Source organism: Ornithorhynchus anatinus, chromosome 16 (genome assembly GCF_004115215.2).
Source record: "Ornithorhynchus anatinus isolate Pmale09 chromosome 16, mOrnAna1.pri.v4, whole genome shotgun sequence".
Taxonomy (NCBI): Eukaryota; Metazoa; Chordata; class Mammalia; order Monotremata; family Ornithorhynchidae; genus Ornithorhynchus; species Ornithorhynchus anatinus.
The window spans coordinates 28,156,204-28,172,580 of NC_041743.1; the positions used below are offsets into that span (position 1 = coordinate 28,156,204).

At 40.4% G+C, this 16,377-nt stretch overlaps 1 protein-coding gene across 15 annotated transcripts in view; it reads left to right on the plus strand.

Annotated features, from left to right (window-relative positions):
- The window catches only part of ABLIM1 (actin binding LIM protein 1), a 272,448-nt gene extending 272,108 nt beyond the window's left edge, over positions 1-340 (plus strand). For all 15 annotated transcript variants that reach the window (XM_029080393.2, XM_029080392.2, XM_029080396.1 and 12 more), the window contains one exon: positions 105-340. In XM_029080393.2, coding sequence (XP_028936226.1) covers positions 105-218 — 114 coding nt within the window. In that variant the 3' untranslated portion in view covers positions 219-340. The remainder of the gene's footprint in view (positions 1-104) is intronic.
- Positions 341-16,377: the final 16,037 nt, after the last annotated feature.

A 16,377-nucleotide genomic window follows, 5' to 3' on the forward strand; every position in this document is an offset into this window, starting at 1 on the left:
CTACTTTCCTCAGCCTGGGTTTCATTGGAATGACTGTGGGCGTTAGCCTAGGTCACCCACTTCTGTGGCCATAACTGATGCTTGTTCTTTTCTCCTTTATCCAGCGCCACCTAGCACCTGAAGTTTTTCGAGAAATATTTGGGATGCCAATTCAGGAGTTTGACAAGTTACCTCTCTGGAGACGCAATGACATGAAGAAAAAAGCAAAGCTCTTCTGAATTGTATACTCGCCCGCAGTTTAAAAAGAATGGTGATGCATAGGTTATTATATTATAGACCCCACACTTGATTGGAGAACTTAGAAACTACCGCTCCTCCACAACAACAAAAAGGGAAAACCTGATTTACGGCAGCCTTGGTGTAACCACTGGCCAACCAACAGAGACACTTGCCACGAAGAACAGGGTGGAAGTTAAGATGTTCCAAAACTCAACAGTAGTTTTCACATGTGATCTTTTTACATTACCTTGTGAACATGATAAGAACTGCTTTCAGATTCCATATCCCTTTTACTGTTGTCCAGAAGTTATGACAGCCTGTAGTGGTCAAGCCAGGAAGTGCCCTTAGAATGCCCAACAGGAAGTAGTTGTAATGACTCCATGAAATGATTATATCTATACACACTGTGGTTAAGAGAAAAAAAAATACTGTAGCATATCCTTGTGGTAAATAGTAAACGTTTTGCACAGACATTTTATAATCAGTTTCGTGTAAAACTGCCCATCCTCTACCTGTAATACAAAGCAGAGGGACAGGTAATTGAGAGAGTTTGACTCCATTGGCAGAAGTGTCCCCCCAGCCCCGGGTACCAAAACAGAAAAGCCATCAGTGGTGTGAGAAACTCCCCTGCTCAGTAGTCGAGGCTGTGCTCACCCAAGTTAGCTTTTCACCCAGAGACAGCCTGTCCAAGGGGCAGTGTACCAGAGAAGTGATGTTAAACACACTCAGCCCTCTCTGCTGTACATATTTGCTAATCTGTATTTGTTGGTGTAACAGTGAGCTGTTGTAAAACTTCCCTCCTTAGATTTTCCTTGCTTTGAGCAACTCAGCACAAGTTTAGCCTGCAGCCAAGAACAAGTGAGTTCAGAACAAACTCAATCAAGAATGGAAATCTCTTTTTTAAAACTGAGAAAGGAAAGATTTTCCCAAGAATGGTGGAGGCATTTTCTGACTTTTCTGCCCCTCACTTTCCTGAATCTCGACAATGCTAGGTGATATCATATAATGTCACATTATCTGCCAATACAGGGATCTCAGATCTAATGTCTTCTCATAATATATAGCATACTACATCAGATTAAACAGAACACATATTAGGTCATTTCAGGACTAGGGTTGGAAAAGATTTATTTTCTTTTTTTTAAGCATTACAACCCTACAACAAAGAACCTAGATTTTTAACATTTTTCTTTGAGCCTAGCACTGTACCCTCACCATGGGCAGAAAAATTACACAGGGTAGGTGATGAATGAATTTGAGATTTTCCAATCTCCTTATTGCTAGAGCATATTTTTCCTCGTGCTGTACGCTAAGCTTCTGAGGGATGTTTATAAAGATATACGTAACTGAATGATGCATCGAGTGATCCATTAGCATGAAAGGCTGTGGGAAATAGCTTCTTTTCTTCATTGGTCTTAACAACCAATGAACAATGCACTGGTATAACTTCCCCTGCCTTGCCTTGGATAACCACGAAGATTCAACCGAAGGCATAGCGGTAGGCAAAAGCTTTAGCTTGAAAAGACCATTTAGTAGGAAATATAGAAGTGCTTTATTCTAAAATAGGCACCAAAGAGTTCCAGGACTTCCTTTAGACTCCCGATATCACCTCATTCCAGCCGTGAGACATTACAGGAAGAAACTCACTAAGGCCAAATGAAAGAAGGCCCCAATAATTTAGTTAGAGGCTAAAGGGTTCCTTGGTGGAAAACATTTGGAAAACACTGGCCTAGCGAGGAAGGAATATATTTGAATCACCTTGCAGCCTTCTTTTAGTGGTGAAAAGTATGACCTTATAACTGCTGCATGGAAAGGGAAAAAAAATTCTCAGATCATGTGTTGTCTATCCCTACCAATGGTGGAACCACTGGGTGTGTTTTCAACAAGGGAGAATAAAGGAAACAATCCATGTAGTCAATGTTTAGTCCGCATATCACGCTTAACATAGACCAGGTGCTATATTATGATTCAGACGTAGAGTTTTCTAAGGTCATCCTCCCATTGAGCTACTATAACTTGTACCTTGGTGCCATGGGCTGAAAGACTGAGAACTATTCTTGAAAATGTGTGTTTCTGAAACTCCATCAGCCATGCAGAAAATGGTAAGGCCAGGTGATCATTCAAGAAAGCAGGTTGCCTGCTCTGTCTAAAAGCAGACAGCTGCCTTCATTTCGCTCCCTAGTACAGTTGTTAGATGATGTGTTCTGATGAATGGGTCTTCACTCTCCTGAACTATCCTAAATCTGAAATTTCTTCCAGAACTTTTAGGTCTTTCCGGTTGCGGTGAATTCAAAAATGCCATCCTATGCATTGGCATCTGCTTTGGCACTCTTTCCCCTCCCCCAACTTTCCCAGTAGGCACGCAGTCTCAAAAAAAACCAAACTACCAGTAGGAGAGGAGACATTTTGAGATGCGGCGTTTGTGTGTAGGGGAAAGCCTCTTTGTGAACTCTTCCTATCGTCACAGATTCTTTCCTTGGGATGGCAGTTCATTTTAGAGGAGAGATTGATTCCCTTACATTTATCTACATACAGCCACCGGTTAGGTAAATTCCAATTTTATCTGGCTCGATAATGAGATTTTTATTTTCTTTTCATGTAGGGTACAGAGGGAATGTCAGGTTTTTATGGGCTTATCTCTTGAAGTATTTTATAAGCCAGGCGAGCCTTAGCAAGATAGGCCCTAGTGAACCATGTTTAGTGTCTATAAAATGTAGATTCTCTAAAGTAACTCCACAGAGCGCTTTCGCCTTGGAGCCTTGTGGGAAATATTTGTGTATTTTTATTTGAGCTGCTTTCTTCTATAAAAGTTTTCACAGAGTGTTGACGAAAGGAGAAGGAAAAAGAATTTACCAACAGAATTCAGTCCCGTCCTGTCTGTAAACTCTGCGTCTTTCCATTTCAGCAGTTGCAGCATATGAAATCCCGAATGCACTGAATACTGTTACTGCTCCACAGCACTTTGAACTATAGCCCTTTTTGGGTGGGTAAATGTGGAGTTTCCTAGCTTAACTGCCAAATAAAACCTGTGGGTTAGCATGAGCTGTCAGTTTGAGTAAACTGAATACTCATATGCCTGGATCAGAATATAGTGTAGGTATGGGGTGTGTTTAAAAGTGGCCCATTAAATAACTTCCAGTAGCTCTATTAAAGCTTGTTCAAAGGGATTCAGGATATTATTTAGTCTTCCTGTGACACATAATAACTTCATGCTGGAGTCATTTAGAACAGATTGTAATGGTATAAAGAACCTAAGAGTCCTCTATAGCAATACACATTTGTTTCAGTTGTAAGTTAGTTGTAAGTGCCCTTAAAATATTGCTGGTGTTAAATTGAGCGTGAATCACCTGTTTTTTCAAAGAGTCAAATGAAATCAATGCCATCCTTAGTAGGGTCAGATGGGCAAGAAGCGATTCCGGCCAGTGCTGGTGACTCGCCAGCCACCCTTCATCTGAAGTTTGTTTAAAATTGAGTTTATTTTGATGCAGAAGCTGTAGTAGTTTATTCGTGGCAATTGTTTCAGAAACACACAGGCAGAAGCTGGCGATGTCAATGAAGCCCTTGACCCTGGAAGACTTGCTGAGAATATTTATAAATCCTTTCGATTGTATTTCATGACACTCTGAAGAAAGCCACTTTTTTTACAAAGAATTATTTTTCCTGGATTGTTTATGCTTTTGCAAGTTTGAATTTATGATTTGTAATTATAGATCTTTCTAAGAAAAACTTGAAAATATACGAAGCATTAACTTTATCCGAAATGGACAAATGGCAGGTAACTATCGTAAGGCTAAAGCTTGTAATCTATTGATTGGTAGAAAACAGACTGGAAAGAACAAATATCACACTGGCAGCACTCTGGGAGTATGTGTGAACAAATCCAGTTGTAAATCTCCAACTCTCCCTGGGATTTGTTTTTATTATTCTCAGTTGCTGTTTCTACGTATTTTAGACTTGATTGCTTGCCTCTCTTTGTTTCTTTATCCAGATTAAGCCCAATCATGTGGTTTGTTAGAAATTAATCTTTTTCTTTCAAGGATCCGAATTAATCATCAATGTATCCTGAAAGCAACTCCAGCTTTCCCTATCAGACATCTTACTGATTCAGAAAACACAATAGAGGAAATGGGAGAACTTGGGGATAGTACCCCATTCCAATGTAAAGTAGAAGAGAAGAGAAATCCACTGCACCCTGACATGGAGACTCAAGATGCCTTTTAAGGGAGTAAACATAAATAAATGAATAAATAAATAAGCTTGTTTAAAATGGGTAGCTGAGAACCTTTCATTACTCTTCTGAAATTTTTTGAAATCTATTGGTTACTAAGGAAAACAGCAAGCTTAGGTGACATGATTTCAAATGCCTTTTTTGAAGGAACAATATTTGCATTACTAAATTTGACGAGAGCAGAAGTTGTTTACTTCAGTTGGTCACTGATGTTATAACTGCTCAGTATAACACTCTACAAATGTGTGTGTCTCCAACAGAGGAATTTCTACAAATTAATTTACACACATGTCTTTGCAGGGGAAATGTTTGATATTACATGGTTTAGTGTCCTCTTTGTAGTGTCTAATCTGTCACTTCTCTTTCATAAGATACCAGTTATAGTAGTAGCACTTAACAATTGCAGTTTTTATTGCAGGAAACTGTATGTACCTAGTGTAATTCCTTCCAGAGAAATTAATTTTTTCAGTGTCATCAGCAGAATTGTTCAGTGAATTTTGTGAGGTCCTGACAACTCTCTGTGAGGGTTCTCTTGAAGTTATTTGAAGTTTGGAAGGATTGCAAAAATGATCATTTTTGTTTCCCACAACATCGAACAAGCATTTGGAAAAGTTAAAAAAAAAAAAAAAAAGTTTGTCTCCTGTAAAAGTGAGTTGGTGTCTGTCTGTGCATATTAAGTACCGTAAGCTTGTATGTGAATGAAAAGTTGGCCTGCCATTCTCTGGGTTGCTGTTCTGTACAGTTACTGATCTGCTTCACTTTCATATTGCCAACCGCACATATGCACTCCTATGCCACTATAATCTGCATCACTGTTGTACTCCGATCAAGCCAATGAATAAAGTTTTGTGCTTTATTCTTAAATGGCAAGTGCACTGTTTTTTTTGGGGGGGGTTGTCTTTCTGACTTTCAAATTGATGGTATTTTACAGCAAGTTTGCTGCATGTACCTATCAGGGAAATAGACATGTATTTAAATGGTGTAAAATGATATTTATCAATGTTAGAATCCGAACCTGTCAACAGAGGTCAGGGTGAATGTGAAATAACGAAAAAACTGTAATTGATTCTTTAAATGTTTCAAATGCTAACTTTGAAAAGATCCTTACCACTTTGTCCAACATTTTGCATTCCATTGCTCTAGAGTGAATTTAACTTTTTCTTCTTATTTTTGTTTGTGATGTAGACCAGCAGTGTAATCGCCAAACAGGAGGGATAGCTATCTATATGTAGAAGACATGGGTTAAGATTGGAATGGCTCAATTGTTAGAGCAAGTATGTGGATCAGTTATGTGTTTCATAAGTAATAAAAACTTCTCATGGCCCATAGGTATGGGTATTTATCGAAAGTAAGCAACTGTGGGGGCCATATGCAATTTCAAGTCTTTGCCCCGGTTTCCAGTACTAAGATGGGGGAGAATCTTCTGGAACCAGGTTCATTTCTGTGAACCTATCCTCATTACAACAGCATTTGACTGGGGAAAAATGACATTCCAAAGGAGAATCTGTACTTTCATCATCACCATCATTGCTAGTAAGCATCCAACTTTGATACTGTAAAACGTGAACTGTTTCTATCTTAGTGACTTATAAAGCAGTCACTCTATGGCCAGAAAGCAACTGGAGTTAAGCTAGTGGTTTCAGTATCCTTCTGGATCTTTAGAAACCATCTCTCATGTGCCAAAACTTCTCTGGGAAATTTCTTCCAGAATCTGTCCCTGTTGAATACCATGGAATTTTTTCTTATCTTTGGACCTGAGTTTTCCTGACCAAGTGAATTCTTGATAAACAAGTAGAATGCACAGCAGTCATCCAAAGCGTTGTTTAATCTTCTGAATAAATCGTAGAGTATGGATGTGGCCTTTGGTTATATGAAATTTTTATAACGGAATTCAAGGAACTCAGGCATTTTGATTGCCTGATTTTTTCCTCAATTTTTATTTCTAGATGATAGCACAAAGTTCCTTTGTGGATACGTAACCGTCAGCTCCCTTTGCTAGTTCAGGCAACAAAGAAAACAGTCTCCATCTCTCTTGAGTACCGTGTATCTATCACCATAAAACTTTCGGTTTCCAAGAGATTTGGGATTAAGAATTCCATAGGCTGTACCCAAGTATACAAATTCTGGAGTTTTTCTGTAAAGTTGTGGTGAATGGAGAGGGGGGATAAAAGGAGAGGAAGAATTCCAAAGTTTAGAAAAAGGGTTGAAGAAATTCCCAGGATCTTTCAGAGCTGACATGCAAATCCCACTCATGGGTGGGAAGCGAAGACCAACCATGTGGGGAGGACAGATACTCCGTTGGCTGCTCTTCAGTGCCTCAGAGAAACGGTTATGTATTTCCAAGAAAGATGGTTATGATAACCGAGATGTTTGCAAATGTGCAATGTGGCTTAAAACAACTGAATGCTGTCATGTGCTTTTTAAATGTTTCCTGAATTCCAAAGAAAACTTCACCTGAAATTCCCGGGCTGCCTCTTTGAAGGGCTGCAGCTTCGCTTTACAGGCACTCCTGGGTGTGTCTGTCCCACCGAGCCAAATGTGGGCTGAACCCCCTAGCTCATTGTTTGTGGGCTGACCCAAGGGCTCGGCCTTGGAAGAACTTCAGGGAATAGATGCCGGGTGGTCCCAGGGATGACTCCTAAAAGTTGGGTAAACAAACTGTAAGTCACATGGCTTTGCCCGAATCCAAAAATAACCTTGTCTATTTTTACCCGAAATTTCACAACCGGTGTAAATCCTCTGGTGAGAAGGAAGTCGTCTGCTGGCCACAGTAGGAGTTGGTTTTGCACAGCCACGACTGAAAGAATTGAATTTTGTCAGTCAATCAGTTTTGTTGAGCACTTACTGTGTGCAGAGCACTGTACTAAGCACTTAGGAGAGTACAATCCAACTAAACACATTCCCTGCCCACAATGAGCTTATTCTGTTCTACCAGGATTGCTCTACCTATTTCAGGTATTCCTGGATTGGAAAGGGTAGGTTTAGGTTGGATTAAGCAATTTGGGGGTAATTTAACGGAGGATGAGCGAAACCAACCCAACTAGGGCCTAGACACAGTTTCTTCTCTGCTGTTTGAGCCAAACAATAGAGCCAAAAAGTAGGCTCCAAAAGATTTTTTTTCACCATCAGCCTGTTATTGAGCACTAAACTATGGACAGGTGGGAGCAGATACTAGAAATATAAGACAGAATTCCTGCCTGCCCTTGGAAAACTTGCATTTGAATGGGAGAGACCAAGGAAACACAGATGCCATATATACAGATTCGAAGAGGGAAACAAAGTAAGGAATTAAATAAAGAGATTACCCCCAAAACAACCAGATCTGCACGAGTGTGAACAATAATAATAATCAGGTAATTTATTAAGCTCTTATATGTGCCACTCTGTGAAGTAAACCCTGGGGTAGATATGAGATTATTAGGTCCCACAGTGGCATCAGTCTAAGTAGGAGAACAAGTTTTGAACCCCCATTTTGCAAATGAGGGAACTGAGGCGCAGAGAATATAAGTGACTTGCCCAAGGTCACACAGAGGACAAGTGGCAGAGCCAGAATTAGAACTCAGGTCCTCCAACTTCCAGGCCTAGGCTTTTTCCACTAGACCATATTCTTTCTAAGTGATAAGATGGTCAACAGGATGGTGTGACAAGAAATGCTGTTGTGGTGAGGAATTCCTTTTGGAGAGGACTTGGGGCACTTCCTCCTATCCACTAGCAAGAGTAAAAAGAAAAAATAGTTTAGGAAACACTGCCCTCTAAATCCCAGAGTCTGTTATCTTTTCCATCTGATTTGCAGTGGAACGATTTATGTGTGTTATCTAAATCAGACATGATATTGCTTGGCTATAAAGTTAAATGTCCTTTTACTTCACATGGTCAGTGATCACTGACAAGCCATTCTTAGCTTTATCAGCATAAATTACTGTCTTTGTCCACCTGCTGCGTTTTACTGTTGGAATTGCATAATACAGCAACTAGCCCGCTTGATCTGGAAGCTCCAAAGCTCCAAATTGCTATTACCTCTATGCCTGTATCCTATATTGCAATTGTAATTACAATTAACTTGATTAGATAGAAATTGACCTCCCACTGCTGCCATGAAAATTGTCTGTAAAATAGGGGGATTCATTTTATTCTCCATTCAGCGAGGGTTGGAGTTACAATGGCCTCCATTGAAGTGTCCTTCTAATCCCACTATATTTAATACGTGGGAATGGAGGGTAGCCAAGAACTTTGAAATTCTGGTTTTAGAGATACGAAAATAGTATTGGGCTTCTGACCTCTGAGTAATGGTTAAGGAATTTGCAGTATACTTCAACACAGCAAGGCATCTGGCTATCTGAATCCTTACTATGTAGAAAGGATACTCCTCTCCTTTGAGAGTATCGCAGATCAGAACAAGCAAACTACATCCCTGTTTATTTGCCTTGAAGTTTAGCTAGAGGTTTATTTCTTCTTAGGAAGTGACATGAATTGTGATTACTGATAAAGTAAACCAATGGAAAAATTCCATTTCCTATGGAAAATTTGTCTTAAATTCTCATCAGAAACCTCAGAAAAGCATCAAAATGTTGACAATTGCCCAGCCATCCTTATTCAGAATATTACACCATTTTTCATCATCCAATAGTCTTACAGTTTCTGCGGCCTATTGTTTGCAAAGGGGCTGGGTGTGAAAAGAAACGGCAATCCTGTATGGAGGTTTCTATTGTAAAAATGACTCAAGGGAAGCAAACACACACACACACACACACACACACACACACACACACACACACACAGAGTTTTCCAAGGCTCAACTTGAGGGAGAGTGAAACCGTTCCACAAGTTGCTATTACAAAGTGTTCTTTCACATAAACTTTGTTTATTTTTGAGCCCTTGCAAGTTAAATGGCCATTATTAGCATTGATTCCAGAAGATTTCCTTCTCTTTCCAAGTCAGGTAGATTTGAGTCAGTCTCCTGCTCCGGTATTTGGTCCAGATCTCAGCAATTACCATCCCAACTGCTGATTTCACTCCAAAGGTATTGGAGTCCCGGGTTTTATCATACTTACACAAGTTGACTGTGTAAAAGGCAGATAATGATCTGTTTCTGGGTTTTCTAAAGAAACAATACTCATTTGTGTTTTACCAGCTGCCTTTCAAAGAAACCCCGTCACGCCAGCTTCACAAAATTGTCGGATCTTTGGAGACTTTTAAACACTTCTGATTTAGTGAGCTGAGAACAGAGAGTAAAATGGGAAAAGCACAAGTAGGTTAATGCAAGCTATGTCTCAAAGAAAATGTAAGATCTTGTTCTTGCTGAAGACGGCAAAATTTGTGGTGTTCTTATTGAGGAGGAAGTTTTGCTGTGAACAAGTGTTTGAGGTCACGCTATTAATTTTGAGTCGGTTCAGTTCTTGCCTCCGTTTGTCAAGATTAAGAATTGTTGGGACTTTTTATTCATGATTTTCTTATCAACAATGAGGTTACCTTCTACAGGAAGCATGGAGCCAGAATAGTGGCACCGACTAGGACAATATTTTCCCTTACCTAGTAGATAAACTTGGCTCCTATAGAATGAAGTACCATCGCAGGAAATTGTGACCCATGACCCACTGCCCCCTGTTGCCAGGCTATCATGGCAACTGTTTTCCCTGCTTAAGTAAAGACAGAAATGGGAGGATCTGATCAAAAACACTAATAGATCCATTACTTAATGTTATCAAACATGTTCGTTTGTTTAATTGCTGGAAAATACTAATCACTGCGATCAGTAAAATGAAATCTTCCCTTACCGATTATTTACTTCTGGGAATTACTTCAACAGTGCTTTTTGTCCAATGCTGGATTTCTAAAAGGTGCTCTTCCCTTAAAAATTAGTAATAACCATACTGAAGCTAGAAAATAGAGTTGTGCCCATTATTTGCATATTTCTGAACCTAGATGCTTTAAGATTTTTGATCATTATCCTATTTTTTCCATTTGGTACAAAATGTTCCGTATATTTCACCCCCACCTCTCTATCTCTCCACATTCTTACAGAGGGGAAGATGAGGGTCATCTGATTTGCTAGTGAATTTTTTACTCTTTCAGCCCTGTCCAGGATATAAACTCAGTGCTATTGTGAAGTGATCTTCCTGTTGATGGTGAAGCTAATCAGAAATATACTTTCAATAGAATTATACCCTACCCTTCAAAATGTCTCCATCAAATTGTCATATGCTTCTGTATGTCCCAAGTAGGATTCTTGTTTGGGGGCTTATGCTGGGTTTCTTTTCAGAAGTCTTGGGTATGAGGGCCTTTTTAATAAGTGGAGCTTCCACGATTCCCATTCTCATTTTGTCAGGAGTCTAGGACCATGACTAATGCAGTTGTGAAACATCCGTCATCCCACCTCCACCACTTTTGGCCTGTGATTTTTTTTTTTTTACTGGCGACTTCTAGATCCATATCTCAAAAAGAAATCTGGTAGATGAACTTAGTCATTAGTTAGGGCTTTTTGATGAATTCCAATCAAATATCTAATGCTACCCTATTCCTTTAAGTAGAAGATTTTCCAGCTTTTTTTTTATTCTTTATGAATTTTTAAAGGCTGGACGATGCATTTCAGCGACACCTCCTCAACCTCCAAACTCCAACAACATTTAGAAAGTTGCTCTCCGTTACCAGCATTTATGGAAGGCCAAATGTGTGCAAGGTACATTTCTTGACAGCGTATAATACAGTTAATTTGGATGAAGTAAAAATGACTAGGTACTCAATTTCTCTCTAAAGATTATTTCATAAGCAAGCAATGAATGCTGCAATTAGATGAGTCCCTATTCTGCTTGTTTTCTCCTAAATGTTTGATTCCATGGGAATGCTGCAAAAAGCTCCCACAAATAACCGACACCCTCACACTCACAACACCCCACCACCAGAAGGGATGATGCAAATAGCTTGAATCATGACATGTAACATGCCAAGAGATTAGAATAAAAGATATGTAAAATATTAATATGAATAATGCTTTAAGGGATAAAGCTAATCTCATATTTTCTGATCTTAGATGATTGAAAACCCATTACACATTTCCATCACGCTACCTGAATTGGTTTTTCGCCTCTGAAAATGTGATTTCCAAGTATTTTGATTTGTCACTGAACTTGTCATTAGTGTTTGGTTATAACTTCATTCTACAAATTTTTTCAGAAAATGATTTGTCCGTGAACTTTGCATTAATGTTTGGTCATAAGTTCATTCTACAAGTGTCTTTCAGAAAACAATGATTTGTCATTGAATTTTGCATAAGTGTTTGGTTATAATTCATTCAAGAAAAGATTTTCAGGAAATACTGACAGTTTTAAGCTGTTTCCCAAGGAACTGTACTTTGTTTGAGAGGAGACTTTTACAGTCAACAAGCAGCAATGATCAGAAATTCTTTCTGTCCCAAAGTAGTAATGTGTATAGCATCCCAAATAAGGCTAGCAGGTCCTTGCCAAACCCATTTTACTTGTTATCCCTAATTTCTTTTTGAGCCTTAAAATAAATATTTGCTGTAGGAGAAGGTTTACTTTGTAAGACAGTTTTATATATCATAAACTTATCCAGCTGAGTAGATGGAAAATACTGGGAACTTTATGACTACCGTAGCCACAACTGTTGTAATGACTGATCTGGAGACCCTTGACTCAGATCCCCTCATTTTCCGCCAGAAAAATTCCATATGGACACTGATTGAGTTTCCTAGGAATAGATAATCATTTTTTGATTAAGAAATGTGTGCTGTGTAGAAGTGGGTGTCGAAAGGCTTGTTCCAGAAATTTTCTAAACAATTACGGTCTCATCAGGCCAAGATGGGAAAATGTAAGAAAGAAATATTAACTCAATATCCTTATAACTCCATTACTTTCTGTTTTGCATGTCTACAGGTTGGAATACTGATGTATCGTAGTATATCAAAGAACAGGTGCCCGTGTTTGTTGTTTATAGTATTTGTTAGGCACTTACTATGTGCCAGGCACTGTACTAAGCGCTGGAGTAGATACAAACGAAGGTTGTATCTACCTTAGTTTGGATATGGACCAGGTTGGACATGGTCCATATCCCACGTGGGGCTCACAGTATTAGTCCCCATTTTACAGATGAGGTAACAGAGGCACAGAAAAACTAAGTGACTTGACCATGGTCACATAGCAGACAAGTGGCAGAGCTGGGATTAGAACCCAGGTCCTTCTGACGCCCAGGTCCATGCGCTATCCACTAATGCCAAATCTCCAGCGTTGAAGGGAGGGAAAAATATCCAAAGAAAATGAAGTTTCGCATTCCCTACAGGTAGGGCCTGGTTAATTTTATAGCACAGTGTGATATGTAGTGTGGCTACAGAAGACACTTGCGGACATTGAACATCCAGGCGCACACATGTATGATGCTGGACATGCACTGTAACATAATGATATCATTTTGTGGAAAATTCCTCCGATTCTTAGAACATTTCTCTCTGGGTTAAGTTGACCTCCCCCTTGCCTTAAAGTAGTTGTGCTCCCCTGCCTCCTTCCTGAGAACAGGGACACCGCTTCCCAGCAATGGAATTCCCCAGCAAGGGCTGAGGCAGTGGGGGCGGGCGAGCACTGAAAAATGCCCAGCATGAAGCCCTCTGATGCCATATCAGTACTGGATAGGGGACATACCTGCTGCAAATGGGCCTGTCTGGCATAAAGCTGGACTGTCCAGCACTAAAAGCAGATGAATGGCCACCTTAGTCATATACTAAGCTTGAATATTGAGTTGCACTGAAAATTTTTAAAGAATTACTGAACAGTATCTCCAGACTTTGATTTTTATATTTTCTACTATTAAATTTCAGTTGCTGAATTCCCCCTGCCCTAGCCCAAGCATAAAGGCCAGATAATTCCCTAAGAATAGTGTGGGGTGGTGCTGCCCAGCAAGACTATCACACTTGGCCCAAATCAATCAATCAGTATTGAGTATTTACTATATGTGGATCACTTTATTAGGTGCTTAGGAGGGTACAATAATCTGAATTATTAATCAGTGTGGTATAGTGGGAAGAAGCATGGCATAGTAGGTAGAGCACAGGCCTGGGAGCCAGAAGGTCATGGTTTCCAATCCCGGCTCTGCCACTTGTCTGCTGCGTGGCCTTAGGCAAATCACTTCACTTCTCTCTGCCTCAGTTACCTCATCTATAAAATGGGGATGAAGACTGTGGCCGGGACTGTGTCCAACCCGATGGCCGGGACTGTGTCCAACCCGATTTGCTTGTGTCCACCCCAGCGCTTACACAGTGCCTGGCACATAGTAAGGGCTTAACAAATACCACCATTATTTATTATTATTTATTGACTAATTCCCATTTCAGCCAGAATGGTCAGATGGTTGCAAACATGCATTGTAGAAGCCCTGCTTGGAAAATGAGAATTGTCAGGATACATGAGTGAATTCCGCCTGAAACGGACAATCAGCACAACCACAGCATACGAGGTTGCGACAGTGGGTGAAGGATGAGTGCATACCAAGAAAAAGATGGAGCAAGATGTTATAAGAACCACTGCCTAAGGATCAGTGAGCTTGATGACCTAATGCGTCTTCTGAGACAAAGCCCTGGTTAGTAAGGGCTAAGCAGTGGAGCGAGTGGGATCGGGGCAGATCTAGCATTATCAATTCCGCTGCTCCCTCTAAACTGCCTTTCATCTACAGGTAGGGGTGGGAGCATAGTTGGTTGGGAAGGGATACAGTTAAAAGGGAGTTGGGGGCAAAGTCGGGGGGAAGGACCATGGAGAGGTCCTAATTTTCCCACATGGGAACCCCAGAATTTCTCTGGGGCCCCTTTAAATGATCCCCACTCGAAGACTGTACCCCGCTACATACACCCTCTCATCTACTCTGAATACAAATTTAAATCAAATATGAGACAGCCCCCTCTCAGGATTGCACCTGGAAAGTTTCCACTACTCTACCAGTCTCAGCTCCTGGAGGGGAGAGTCAAGCAGAGGCCATTCCATTCCTAGCTTGGACGGTGGCTAACAAATGGAAGGCAATCTGCTACAAAACAAAACTCATCTGTGCTGGACAGCAGCGGCATGGGAGGGAGTCAAGAGTGGAGACCAAGTTTACTGCAAGGAAAAAGGTAATTGTAAACCATGTCTATATTATTTTACCAAGAAAACTATGGATACACTAACAGAATGATTGCATATGCAAGTGGAACATTCTGGGAGACATGACCATGGAGTTGCTATGGGTCGGAGATAACTCGACAGCGTAAGATAAGAGACTCAGATCTAAAATTTCATAGAAGGATTTCTAGTCAACCTTTTCTCTCTTTTTGACTCTAGTGCATTGCTCAGTCTCTATTTTTAAAAAAATGGTATTTGTTAAGGGCTTACTGGAGTAGATGCAAGGTTATCAGGTTGGACACAGTTCATGTCCCACATGGGGCTCACAGTCTTAATCCCTATTTTACAGATGAGGGAATTCATGTCACAGAGAAGTTGTGAGATGTCCAAGATAGAAACAGCCAGCATGGCTTAGTGGAAAGACCACAGGCTTGGGAGTCAGAGGTCGTGGGTTCTAATCCCGCCTCCACCACTTGTCTGCTGTGTGACCTGGGGCAAGTCACTTAACTTCTCTGGGACTCAGTTCCCTCATCTGTAAAATGGGGATGAAGACTGTGAGCCCTATGTGGGATAACCTGATTACCTTGCATCTACCCCAGTGCTTAGCACATAGTAAGCCCTTAACAAATACCATCATTATTATCCCACAGCAGACATATGGCGGACCTGGGAGTAGAGCTCAGATCCTCTGATTCCCAAGCTCGTGCTCTTTCCCCTAGGCCACACTGCCTCTCAGTCTGACAGTTGTACATGTTTCTGCATTTTAGTGGGGTCAGCTATTCTTAATGTTGGAAACAGGATTTTAGTTTGCCAGTAAGATATCCTCAGCTATTTCCAAATGCAAAAATGCAGAGTCGCTGGGCCCTTAGTCCGTGCTGTGCTTGCTCAGAGAGCAGGAAGAATCCTGTAGTCAAGATAGTCTGGTCTGACCACATTTTTGACTGAGTGGTATCTAGGAGAAATAATGAACTTAAATTTCCTTTCTCTTTTCTAACCCAAATTTATGATTATTATCAGAAACCAAAGCCATCAGCCAGCAGGCATTTGTTGAATGCATACTTTGTGCAAAACACTTTCCTTATAAGAGGAAAAAAAACTACAACTAAGAAATAAAAAAAGAAATTAATAAAGTCTGGGGACTAACCCAGTACCATAGGAGGTTAACTGGTTTAGAGATGAGGAAAGATATTCATTCGTATTCTTCGAGTTCTTTCTGTGTGCAGACCACTGAACTAAGCGTTTGGGAGAGTACGATATAACAGTGAACAGACACTTTCCCTGCCCATGGTGAGCTTACAGTTTAGAGGGTGAGCTGTCAGTCTAGCTGACAAGCTTACAGTCTTGGTTGTTTGGGAATTTAGGTGGAAAGTGGGAAAGAGGAAAGGAATATTAGAGGGCCGAGAAAGCGTTTGAGCTTCAATTTAGAAAAGGACAGAAAGAAACCTTTCTGAGGAATTCTCCCTGGAATTCCAGAAATCTGTAATAGGTGCATCAAGGGAGAGATTAGAATGAGAGCTTTCCTCAGGCCTCCTGGAAAAGTCTTCTGAAACACTTGGGAATTTTACTTCAAATCTGCCGTTTAACAGTGAACAAGATTGACCTCATTCCGGGAGGGACCGTAAAGGTACATTTGCAGCATCTTAACTTGAGCCTGTATCTTCACAAGTGATGGTTCACAAGTGATGTCTAAGGAAAGATAAAGTTACAGTGACCAGAGGGAAGATAAGGCAAAGCAGGGAACCACAGTATCAAGATTCCTGGATTCCTTCTCTGCTTCTGACACTAACTCGTTTAGAGGCTATTTTAAGGAAGGGGAATCTACCTTTTTTCGCCTAT